Source organism: Pholis gunnellus, assembly GCF_910591455.1.
Source record: "Pholis gunnellus genome assembly, chromosome: 22".
Lineage (NCBI taxonomy): Eukaryota > Metazoa > Chordata > Actinopteri > Perciformes > Pholidae > Pholis > Pholis gunnellus.
The window spans coordinates 7291135-7303466 of record NC_136549.1 but is presented as its reverse complement, the minus strand read 5'-3'; the positions used below and the strand labels follow the sequence as shown (position 1 = coordinate 7303466).

The window sequence follows — 12332 nt, the reverse complement described above, 5'->3', positions numbered from 1 at the left end:
GAGGCGTTTCTGCTCCTGGTTGTTTTTGTTTTTTTCAGGGATCGTGAACTGTTGATTAGGGTGGCATTAAACTTTCTGAACTCAGCAGTGGGTGACGGCTGGAGTAATACTGTTGAGGCGCTTTTGTTTTTCTTTTGTAGAATCTAGTATTCCAAAATGCATATATGGCCTCTGGTCAAGTGTGCCCGTTGCGCGTTCGAATTGCCTGATTTTGCCGGCGCGGCAGTCAGTCGGCATGATATTCAGCAGGCAGAGCAACCGGCTCACACATTTCTGAAGTCGTGTTTTGCGTGTTTTAGACGGTGTGGAAACAAGAACGTTTGGGCGGTAACGGTGCGAGCAGAAGGGGCCAAACAGGCTAAATATCGACTGCTCCTGAACTTTTGAAGTCTGTACGTGCCCGAAAAAAGTTAAACTAGTCGAGCTGAGTGAAATATCACCGCGAAATGCTTCAACGCGCGGAGGAAAGCACAGACACACCGGTTTTAGTACTCAAGGTTGCTTCTTGCTGCATTCTCTCCAGAGGTGGTGAACCTGTCATTGATCTGCCATTGACTGGTGCAGCAATGGGTGCGAGGCAGCAGCGTGGACCGCCGAGAGCAAAGAAATCCAGAGTTATTTTTCCTCACAGAGGGAATATCTGTTTACTTTTTTATTTATCTGTTTTAATTAAGACCCATTGAAAGGCATTATTCTATGAGGTGTCGGTGGGAGTTGGAGTATCAAAACGATCCGCCCGACTCTAAAACGCCCACGCTGTTGGTTTCACTCGTACTCCGAGCTTTCAACCAATCTGCCACCCGTTCTCTATTCACACTCCCACCGTATCTACATGACCAAAGGTTGTACCCACATCCCACATGTCCCCTTATCTTTTCCCCTTTTGTCAAGAAACAGTGCAGGACTTAATGAATTTGTTTGTGTTGCACATTAAGCACGTCGAAATGACGGTTTCTCTCTAGTACTTCTCAGGGCTGCGTGAAATATACAAAAAAAAAATGACGAAAACGTGTTCTGTTAACGCACAAGTCATCATATTTCATTACTAATTGTGCTTTCTCCCATCAATCTATTCAAGTGGGGACGCGGTGGGCTTATAAAATGCTTGTTTTGCATCTATTTCGGCAACACTTTTGCCTCCGTTGCTTGAAAAATGTACGTGAACTTTATTCATGCTGAAGTTGAAGATCTAATATCCTTTCCATAGATATAGAAAATACTATATATATATATATATATATCATATAGAATGTATGTATGAATCACTTGTAGCTAAGTGGATGATTTACATATGAATGCAGGCCCTTTAATGGAACAATGGCGTACAGTTGTACTGCGTGACGGGTTCAATGTGGCTCAGAGCTATAAAAAGAAAGAAAGGCGAGAAGCTGCACTGTCTCCTCTTAACGTTGAACCACCTCCCTTGCCCCAGGCACTTACAAAAAAAAAAAAAAAGAAGCGCCCCCCAGAGAGACCGCCGGTTGACACTGCCAAGACAAAAGACAGGCGAGGTGTGAATGTGTCTCTGTTTTCCGTCCGCTCTAAACTGAACCTGACACGCCTGCACAGCACAGTTACCCCGAATGGTCCATCACTACAACGTCAGAACGGGTTTGTACTGCATGAATAATTTGGTACTGCTGATGAAACTGGTGAAAAGTAACTCCACGCAAAAGGAAAATTTAAGGAATAGGCGTGAAAGTGTATCTTGTGTACTTTTTATCAAATTGCAGAAGCTTTGGAACGACTCTTGGTAAACACCCTGTTTCATACCGATTCCATTTTCTGACGACGGAAACGTAACATGTTAATTGGACCCGCTACGTGGAGATTATTCTGTCCGCATAGGTGTCTACAGAGAGCGGGAGAGGACTAAGCGGAGGTCTACCAGGCTGCCACTCGGCAGAGTAACAGGTGGCTGCGTGGCAGCAAAGTTAATAACACAACTTCCTCTTATCTTCTGAGACAGCAGACATTTAAAATGTCCTGTGCACAGCCTTGCGTGCGAGCTGGCAGCCACGCTGCGGCTCAAGGTGTGGCGCGTCGCCGCGTGGCAGGCTTGCCACTGTACCCGCGTCCCTTTTTTTTTTTTTTACTTGACAACTTGGCCTTGCCATCCTACGTCAGCTCCTACCTCCGCACGCCGCAGTGCCCCGCTCCTACATTAGCACCCACTGTTTGCCAGAGTGCCCATTTTGTGTAATTATACGAACTACAGCAAGCTAATGGCCCTGACTGAGCCGTGCCTAGGCCCATTACACCTCGGGGGTGCTGCAAAACACCATTACCGCCATCCGGCAGCCCGCCGTGTTTGTGCGCGCGTAGGTGACGGCCCGCGTGCGCGAGGCAGCCTCCTCTCCCAATGCGCGTGCGCTCATGTAGATGTGTCGGTTGAAGGAGGTCGGAGGTGGAATAGTATATAGCGCCACACCTGTAACTACCCCCCCCCCCCCGGGCTTTTGCCACTCGCTGTGGGGGAGCCGTAGTCTTGCGGCGAAGCACCTCTCAGGACTTTGGTCAGACATTGTACTCACTTCACTTCGCACCATCTCACTCTGCCGGCAAATAGGCTATTTGGTTCACAGGAAGAGTGGGCTTTAATTGTGTGTTTTATCTATATCTGTGTGTGTGTGTGCGTGTGAGTTCAGCAGGACTGCCGACGGGCCTCAGCCACTGCGTTAATGGTACTTGGAGTAACATTTCTCTGAGACCCCATTTAAAGCTTCAGCTCTTGTGACTAATGGTCGTCTGTAACTCAAATTGCGTGCACTGCACACTCATCCGACCCAGTGCTGCGAAAATAAACCGGGGGGGGCAGAGCGCGTTTTCAGACGGCTCTGCTCTGCCTCCAGGTTTTTTGCCCGGCTTTCTGCTTTACTTCCTCCGCTCCCCCACGCCACGTTCCCACGGAGTGAATCAGCAGCTTCTTCTCACTCGCCGAGGTGGAGGATTTGCCACCGAGCATGTGCGAACTTCACGAATGTGAAGCGGGTGACGAGGACGGAGCGTATCAACCCACCACCGGTCAGATGGAGGTTAAAACAGTGACTATACACACAGGGCGAGCGCATTTCAGTCGACAGCTGTCTCGTCATTACGTTATCCCATTCACTTTTTTATTTTTTTGTTGCTGAAGAAAGAGCCTTAGCACTGACTCTATTGACAATCTGCTTTCCCCTCACTATCAATAGCCATTAACCACTTTAAGCCTTGCCGGGTTTAGGAGATGGAGAGCTAATTGCCTTTCTTTTGTAGCCTACTGTATACAGTAATGCTGGATCAATGTGTTTGTTAGTTCTGTGGGATAAATGGGTATTCATGCCCGAATAACCACAAGCTCCCCACACACACACACACACTTACACTTACACCGACACATAGCACATAACAAGCTGCCTACATGAACGCCTTACACACCTGTACTGCACATACACACACATCTCCGTGTCCTTTTTCTGTCGCGCCTGTACCTTTAATTAACTGTATCATCTCTTTCTCTCTTTGATTTAGTCCTAATACCCAGAGACACACACACACACACACACTTACTACTCACAAACCATACATCGACTTTAATGCATTGCGCACACACTCGCACACTCATTCATGCAAACACTCGTGGCCCCTCAGCGTGGAGTGTTGCCACCTGTGTGGAGTGGAGTGAGTGCGCCCCCCCCCCACCCCTCCCCTCCCCCGACAGCGAGATGTATGCAATTAAACCGTGTTAAAGTCATTAGCCCAACAGACGTGATAGCCAGCAGATGGTTGCCACGCGGAAATACGCTCCTAATGAAGCTCCTCAGTCACTGAGGGTGTGTGCTTGTGCGGCGGACGATCGCACGAGTGTGTGCGCGCGCGCGTTCGTTTGTTCAGGTGCGTTGCCCAGCGGCTGAAGCACTCGAAGCGGGACTTCATTAGACTCCCGTGGTGGTTGGTCCTTCGTCTGTAGCAAAGAAAATGAGTCCCTATTATTGATTAATATAAATCTACCATGTGCTACGTCATGGTAGCACATGGTAGATTTCCCTGGTGGAGGCTGACACAGGACATCTTATACATGAGGTCTGGCTGTCTCTCTAGGCAGTTTCTTAATGGGAAGGGGGCGGGGCTCCCGGTGCAACTGTCTGCAGCGTGTGACTTTTTTTTTGCTGTCATCACTATTCATATTTATTTATTTATTTATCGAGGCATTTAGCTTTAAAATGACAGCATCGTAATTGTCTCGTTCGGCTTTTAAATCTCCGCAGAATTCGAGCCTTCAAAATGAATTTTAACTCTTTTAGTGTAGCGATGCTCCTCGGCATATATTACTTTCACTACAAGTCACGTGTATCCAGGATACAGTGTTGTTATTCTATAGGGAAACTTTCTGGAGTTTTTTTTTCCTGTGTGTTTTTTTCCCCCCCTGAAGAGCCTGCGGCAGTGAAGTACAGTAAGGGAGGTACACGGTGTCCAGCCCCAGGCATCCGGGACCCCCCGGGGCGATGCACAGAACACTTACCATAACGCGTTCACATACTGTAAACACCACACATCCACATGCTCTTTAAGTGGGACTGACGGTTATAGTGGGAGCATTCTTCTTCTTCTTTTGGAAGCTGCTCCCTCTTTGTTCTGTTTAAATGAAATAATTGTCTGTATTCAGCTCAGTGTGCCTGACAGATGTTCAGCGGGGGCCCTTTTTTCTTTTTTTCTTTTTTTGTATTGTTTTCTCGAGCATCTGATTGTTGTCACGTGGAGCAGACATCACACAATCATAAATACGCAACACGTGAACCCACCCGTGTTGACACGCAGTCCTTCAGCTGTGAGCAACACTGTTGCATTTCCATTGCGTGTGTGTGTGTGTGTGTGCATGAGTGTGTGTGTGAGAACGGGAGAGAGGGTGAGTGATGAAAGAGGAGGGGGGGGGGGCTGATAGTGATTCTCTATTGAATACAGATGAGAGAAAGGCGAGCTGAGTTCTGATCAGGCTGCCTCCTCTCTTTCCTCCGCTCTCCATCCCTCACAGCGGGGGAAAAAAACAGAAACCTACTTCAGAGAAGTGCGTCTTTCCGAACTAACGAGGTGGGATGTTATAAGTCCAGCCCTTTCAAAGTCAAGGTCCAGGTCTCCTTCTCAAAGGGGCGTCTGTGACGGCGTGCAGAATTAACAAGCAGATGGATTTTGATGGTAGTGATAAGGAGTCGGTAGAGGGAATCTGATCGTTCTGTTTAAAGTTGACGCAGCGCTCGCTCACCGCCCCGTGACCCGTCAGCCGACAAAATAATCTTTTCACTGAAGACGAAGAACACAATTTCAACACCTAGTATGTGTCAAAACTGAGATCCACCTTCTGAGTTTATCCGGAGTGGAAGGGGGAAAAAAAATGAATGGAGCCAAACACCATCAATTTATTACGTAGGAGGGTAACAGGAAGAAAAGGGCCTCGCCGTAGCGGATCGAGAGACGAGGGTGGAATATGCATCGGAATATTTACTTTGACACTCTGACGCCGAGGGAAGGAAGATCCTTTTTACATTCAAATAGGTCAACCAGCGTTGAAATACTCTCTTTTTTTTTGTAACGGGGGTCCTCTCGGACGGCAGCGAACGGCTCTGGAGTCGGATGAGCGCCGACACCAGAAGACCCGACGCGACTTGAACTTTCGATGTGACTATCAGCACCGTGATTGGTTGTAAACCCTGTTGTCACGGCAATGATTTCAGCCATGATGATGAAAGCTCCCGGTACTCTGATCCGTAGCAGCACGCGCACACACACACACACACACACACTGCCTCCCAGCTAACCAGTCTCATTCCCCTTTGAGAGAGAGGCATTAGATGGTGAGATTAAACGTGTGTGTGTGTGTTGCTGTTGTCTGTCTTCTTACTAACATAGTAATGTACAGAACAAGAATCTGGGGGAAGGCTTGAGCTCCACTGAATTGTACTTGACTTTGTTCCGTCTTTCCTGATTTTTTTTTTGTTCGATCCCCGCCTCTTAATCGTCTTTCTCTTTCTCTCCCAGCTGTTATTAACCCACTTTGACTGAGTTAATAACATCTGTGTCACACTCTCAGGAAGAGGCAGAAAGCAAGTGGAACTGTGCTTGTCTGCCACACTAGCATTACCCTCAAAGGGTGTACTTTGTGGGATCCCAAATCCAACTGCAGCTTGTGATAATACCGTAGATGCATTTGGGTAGTTTAGCATAGTTTTGGGCTCTGTAGTTTTCATTCAGAGAGAGATTCAGTGGGGGAAACACAGTGTGTACGGCCGGCACATTTTCAAATCTCACGCCATTATTTTCTCTACGTTTTGGTCGTTTGATCATCAAACGTAAGAAAACGGTGGGAAAAATGGCCGTCGCAATTCACCAGAAACCCGTGGTGTCTTGTTTTGGCTGCTCAACAATCCAAAACCCAGCGATGCTCCACCTACAGGGAGAAAAAAACGTCACATAAGAGAGAAGCTGGAATCAGAGAATGTTTGGCAATCCTGTTTAAAAAAAAAAAAAAGTCTTACACGATTAATCGATGATCAAAATAATCGACTTAGCTCTAATTGTAATTTTTTTTTTTCCTTCGTCCTAACAGGGTCTGATGATCCTCCTGCAGAACCTTCCCACAATGCACTGGGGCAACGAGGAAGTGAGCGTACTGCTGGCTGAAGCCTACAGGTTGAAGTTTGCCTTCGCGGACGCGCCCAACCACTACAAGAGATGATGAGCGTGGCTCTCTGCAGCTGCCCCTCATCCTCCTCCTCCTCCTCCTCCTCCTCCTCTTCCTCTCCTTCCTCTCCTGCCCCTGCAGTCGTCTGCTGAACTGCCAGGCCTCTATTCCTACAGGGAAGGACCTCCCCCTTTTCTTTTCTTAACCTCCCTTTCCCCACACTTTCAGCTACTAAGAGATTTGAATCAACCAATGAGCGGGAGGACGTGCGGCGTAGCATTTTAACATGACGACGTTGAGCCTTTTCTTTTCTTTTTTTAAATTATTTTTCTCTCTGATGTGCACTCCTTCAGTCCCCGGGGGGGGCAGAACCCTCTCCATCACTGACGACCACGAGTTCTGTTTTTTTCTCTTTTCAAGCCGACTCCTCCAGAGTACGAGCTCAGGCCTGATGCAGGACCGTGAGCTCAGCGCCGCCGGGAGTTTAGTCCAACACCATGGCAATACATTGCATTTTGTTTCCAGAGGCCAAAGTGTGACCTTTATTTTTTTTTTGCAAAGACAAAGAAAGATTGCCAAAGGGCACTGCAATAGGTGGTTTACATATCTGAGCCCGCTCTCCTGGTCACAACACCACCTGGAGAGGAACATGACCCTCTCCTGTTTTTCTTCCTCTTCTTTTCCCTCCTCCTGCTGTTGTTTTCCTTCTTGACAAACTACCACACTAGGACTACACACACACACACACACACACACAGAGAGAGAGAGACTGTCAGTCTTTGAGGGGAAACACGACTCCCTCCTTCTATAAACCACCAACTCAATCGGCCCGGCGCTGCGACATCACGCTGTAGGACGAGCCGTGGAGAGAGGAGGAAAGCTGCTTATCCCCGCTCAACATGCTTCTAATGTCTTATAACTGCCCCTCCTCCCGAACCCTGGACTACCTCAGAACACAGTTGTCGTCAAATTGAGAAACGTGCACACACACACACACACACACCAGTACGGGGTCCAATCACCCTCGCGGAAGTCAAATTTGGAATTCGCAAGAAAAGAAAAAAAAGTGCTTCTTCTCAACGGGGTTGTTTTTGTAGTCGAGTTCCGAATGAACAATTTTGCCTTAATTAAGAAAAACATACTGTCTTTGTTTACTCTCCCCTCCTCTCCATCTGTCTTTTGGGCCGCGTCTTCAAGGGGTGCAGGGGGGAAAAAAACGCAAAAAGCGCAACCTTCCAACACGTCTTGTCAGTTTCTTGGTGGAGGCGCGACGAGTCTTTGATATTTCACTGAGAGTTTGTTCCAGGAGTCGCTCCATCGGAGAGGTTTGGGGATTCCAACAGCAAGCCCAAATGCGATGTGTGAAGTGCTTGTGCATCAGTTACAGAAGGAGTCCAAATACAACACTTTCATTGCAAACCCTCCAAAAAGTAGTTCCAATTTTTTAAAAAAAACACACAACTGTAATCTGAGCCCGATAAATCATGTGTAGCCGAGTGCGCCATTTCCTTTTTTGGCCCTCCAACTGGCACATTTCTTTCTATTTTGAAATTTTCAAAATTCCAATTTGCTTTGCTGTTAATGTAACTAAACGGGAGTCGAGCAGAATCATGGCTTTAAACGTCAGTGGCAGAAACACGACTCGACAGATAGCAGTTATTAAACCCTTTAATGTAAACTACTTCTGCGTTATAGCGAGCTGCACGTAAATGAACAAAAGCAGCGGCAGGTGCACTGAACCAGAACCTGCTTCTCCCACCCCATCCCCCCACCACACACACTTAACACAGTCTCACCGTTGCAATACCTGTCCCCTGCTGCTCCGTTCATATAGAGCAGCTTACCCAAAGTCAGTAGCACCATATTGGTGTAATCTTGGGAGGTGGGTGTGTGTGTGTGGGGGGGGGGGGGGGGGGGTGAATCAGACATTCATGACATAACACAGAGCTGTTAACGTCTGGAGTCTGCTGTCGCGTCTCCGCCAGGATCCATTATTGTCACCCCGGCCCGCAAAGACGGGTGTGCGTAGGTGTGTGAAGGGGAGATGGAAGGAGAGAGAGGGGACGGGGGTGGGGGGGGGCGGGGGGGCTCTGTATCTTTTTGAAGTTTCAGCGCTTTTTTCTGTGAGAGCTGTCAGTCTTTGATCACACTTGGGATACAATTTTATTATTTTTTTTTTTTTTACCCAATCTGCACCGGTTTCACCAGCCCCTCATCTCCCGTGCTCTCTGACAAGGAAAAACTGCACTTCATTTGAAAGTCTACAGCCTTTTTTCCTCTCTCTCTCTCACTCTTTCTTTCTCGCTCTCTCTCTCTTTTTGTATACGATTCATTCTTTCAATCAGCGTTTTAAAAGATTTGTCTGTTTTTGGTTTCTTTGGTTTTTATTTTTTTATGCTGTTTACATGACGAGCCTATTATTAAGTTGTGCCTAACTCTGGAGACACGAGCGAACGTCTTAGTTATATTCTTCATCTCAAATGAACTTGGGAGGATTTACATTTTTTTTTGGAAGCAATATTTGTGACATTTTGCTTTTGCTGTGAAAAGACAGACTTTTTTTGGGGGGGGGGGGGTGGTCAGCCACCAACATGAACTGTTTAATAATTCTCTGGGCATTTGAATGGCTCAAACCTGATGGTACCCCCCCCCCCCCCCCTAATGAACAGCCGGCCTGTCGACCTTTGGATTCCTCCACTTGTTGAAGCAGTCAGTGTGCATCGGGGCTGTAGTGAGTTTTTTTATTTTTTTTTATTTTATCCTTTCCAAAACCAAAAACACAAAAAGGTAAAGTCATTAGCTTAACGACATTAGTTTGTGCGGTTACAGGTTATGTACATAAAGAAAGAGGTACGCCTTTGCGTGTGTTTGTGTGTGAGTCGCGGGCCAACAGGGTAGACTAACCCCCCCCCCCCCCTCGTCTTAGAGATTCATATCGCAGTAACTCCCCCTTAACAAGACGTAGCTGTCTACTCTGTGAAAAGAGATGGTTTAACAAGCACACATTCACACGACGCTACCGATCTCAAATTAGCCGGCCCTTAACCCACCGTCTCCTCACACACACACACACACACACATCTCCATGGTGATGAAGGCCTGGGTGGTATCTGGCTGGAGCCCATTTTTTCTATTAGCCCACACACACACAGACACACACACACAGACACACACACAGACACACACACAGACACAGGCAAGCTTCAAACATTCTTTGGAGCATCTTCAGGAGGGTGTCCTTCAGTAACATTTTCAGCTGCTTTCATTTCTTCAGTTTTCTTTTTTTAAACTTTGTTTCTCTTCTCGCTCTTCTTCTCCAGACGTGAAAAATATGTTTATGAAAACCAAACTGAAAAAGAAAAAGAAGAAAATCCTCCCTCCCATGTCTTTTGCCTCTTGAGTACTCAGAAAACAAAATCTAATAATACTCGAGCGTGTGGGCGACCGGAGTCGTGGTTCTCGAATTTAAAAATGTGTACAGAGAAGATTTTGAAACAAAAATCTGTAAATAGAAAGTGTAAATAAATCCTATATATGACAAAATTGCTTTGAATAAGGCGTCGTGCTGTGTCTATGTGTTTTCTTGGAGTGTGTGTGTGTGTTTGCATTTGCATTTGCAGTCACTCTCGAGGTGTGATATATTTCAATGCTCCCAGAATGCCGTTCTGTAATACACTGAAAATGAAGAAACAACGCAGACGCGTGTCTGCGCATGCATTAGCCTGGGCCGCGGCTAAAAGCTCCGCTAATGTGCCACATGTAGCTAATTGTGTCCGCTGTATTCACACACACACACACCATTCCCATATACACGGTGTAACAGGTAAACACTTCTGGCCTGAACCCCCCCTGGAGGAAATGGCAGCGCTAGCTTGGTTAATGAGATCCCGCTCTCTCCCCCCCCTCTCTCTCTCAGTGCATGTGTGATTCGGGAGGGAGACAAAAAACAGAGCCAGGCTGCATTCAGTTGCAAATGACAGTACATACCTGTGTGTGTGTGTGTGTGTGTGTGTGTGTGTGTGTGTGTGTGTGTGGGCGGGCGCACATGCAGCAGCCCGCAGGAGAGGCTGCCGCGCTCTCGTTAGGCTGACTGATGTTTACACAGGCAGCCAATTATGGAGTGCCAGTCACTGAGGACTCCAGTCACTTTGTGGGAAATTAAAAATACATTAAAACCAACAATGGTCGCAGGAAGGCTCGCGCAGACACACACACGCACGCGCTAATGTGTGAAGAAGGATGAAAGAGCTGCCAACAAAAGACCAGCTGGAGCAAAAAAAAAAACCCAGATCTAGTGCAAATATTAGCAAAATCAACTGTTTTCCTCTCGGCCATTTCCCTCTACATGCTGTTGGAGCTGTTTATTTGTTCAGTATGTCACTGTTACAGTATCAGCCTCTGCTGTTTTACCTCCCAGTGCCCTCCTAACTCCCCCCAATGTGCGGGCCTGTAAGCCGTCAAATGCCAGCGTGAGTCCTTCTCGTCGAGGGCTCACACTGGCAAAACGTTGGATCATTCTGGGATCACCGAGGCACAAATGTCGAAGGCAGACGTCGCGGCACTTTTGTGGATTCTTCAAGCCCGCGCCCCCCCCCCCCCCCCCACCCCCCCTGAAAATCAATTTCCTGATTCATTTTCTGAAAGAGAAGGAGCTGCACGGCGACGGCGTTATTGTCACAATGAAGGATAACACGCAGATTGAGGATGTCTCCGGAGAGGATTTCAGATGCACTGCGGAGACACTGGCAACTGTGATGCAAATCCGTTTCAATTTCAAGTTTGTGCCGAGGCAACGGAGGGGAGCAGGCGCGCTGGGGCGGTGAATGGAAAAATGACTCCTGGCTGCTTATTTAATGTTTTTACAGTTGGCACAAAATACATACATACGCGCCAACGCCGTCTTTGTACCGGTTCCAGCCCCTTCAAGTCATTCTGCACCTTTTCTCAAGGAGTAAAAAAATGTGTCTCCATTATATCCACAAAGTAGGTCTGTTAGAGAACTACAGCTCCTGACTGGGTCGGTCCCGAGAGGCCCAAAGTCCTCGGGTTAACGCACGTATAGGGTCGCACTTTTAGGAGGAAAAGAAATGTTAATTTGGAGAACGATTCCTCTCTCTGCTAGAATTGAGGAAAGCTCCGCTAACTGTGTTCGGAGCTGCCAGAAGATGGTATTTAGACAGAGACACATGCTTCCACTCTGTCAGAGGGAGTGATAGTAATTGAATGGATCTTTTGGAGGCCAAACTATTTTTTTCTTTTTTTTTTACAGGCCTTGTGTGGGATGCAGACGAGAGCGCATACTCATTCTGGGTCTGTGACAAGCATCAAATAAATCAAACTTCTCCTGCTCCTGAGATATCGCATTGCACCGATACATGGGACTGAATCAGATTAACCCGACAATACTAAAGTCCAGCTGTGCACATGCGTGGTTTAGTTGTCAAGCTCCTCTTCTGTGGAACCAGCTTCACGTTTCAGTCCCGGAGGGGGCAGACACACTCACCACTCTTCCTTTTTGATAGTGCTTATAATTAGGGCTGGCTCAAGTCTGCCTTGGACCAGCCCTTAGATATGCTGCTATAGGCCCAGACTGCCAGGGGACCTCCTAGGATACACTGAGCTCCTCTCTCCTCGTCTCTCGCGCCTTCGGTCTGAATTCATGTCCCATTAACGCACA

General features: G+C 47.4%; 1 protein-coding gene across 2 annotated transcripts in view; it reads left to right on the top strand.

The window, feature by feature from the left end:
- tbc1d22a (TBC1 domain family, member 22a) overlaps window positions 1-8660 on the top strand; it is a 95294-nt gene extending 86634 nt beyond the window's left edge. For both annotated transcript variants that reach the window (XM_079183548.1, XM_079183549.1), the window contains exon 14: window positions 6581-8660. In XM_079183548.1, coding sequence (XP_079039674.1) covers window positions 6581-6709 — 129 coding nt within the window. In that variant the 3' untranslated portion in view covers window positions 6710-8660. The remainder of the gene's footprint in view (window positions 1-6580) is intronic.
- Window positions 8661-12332: the final 3672 nt, after the last annotated feature.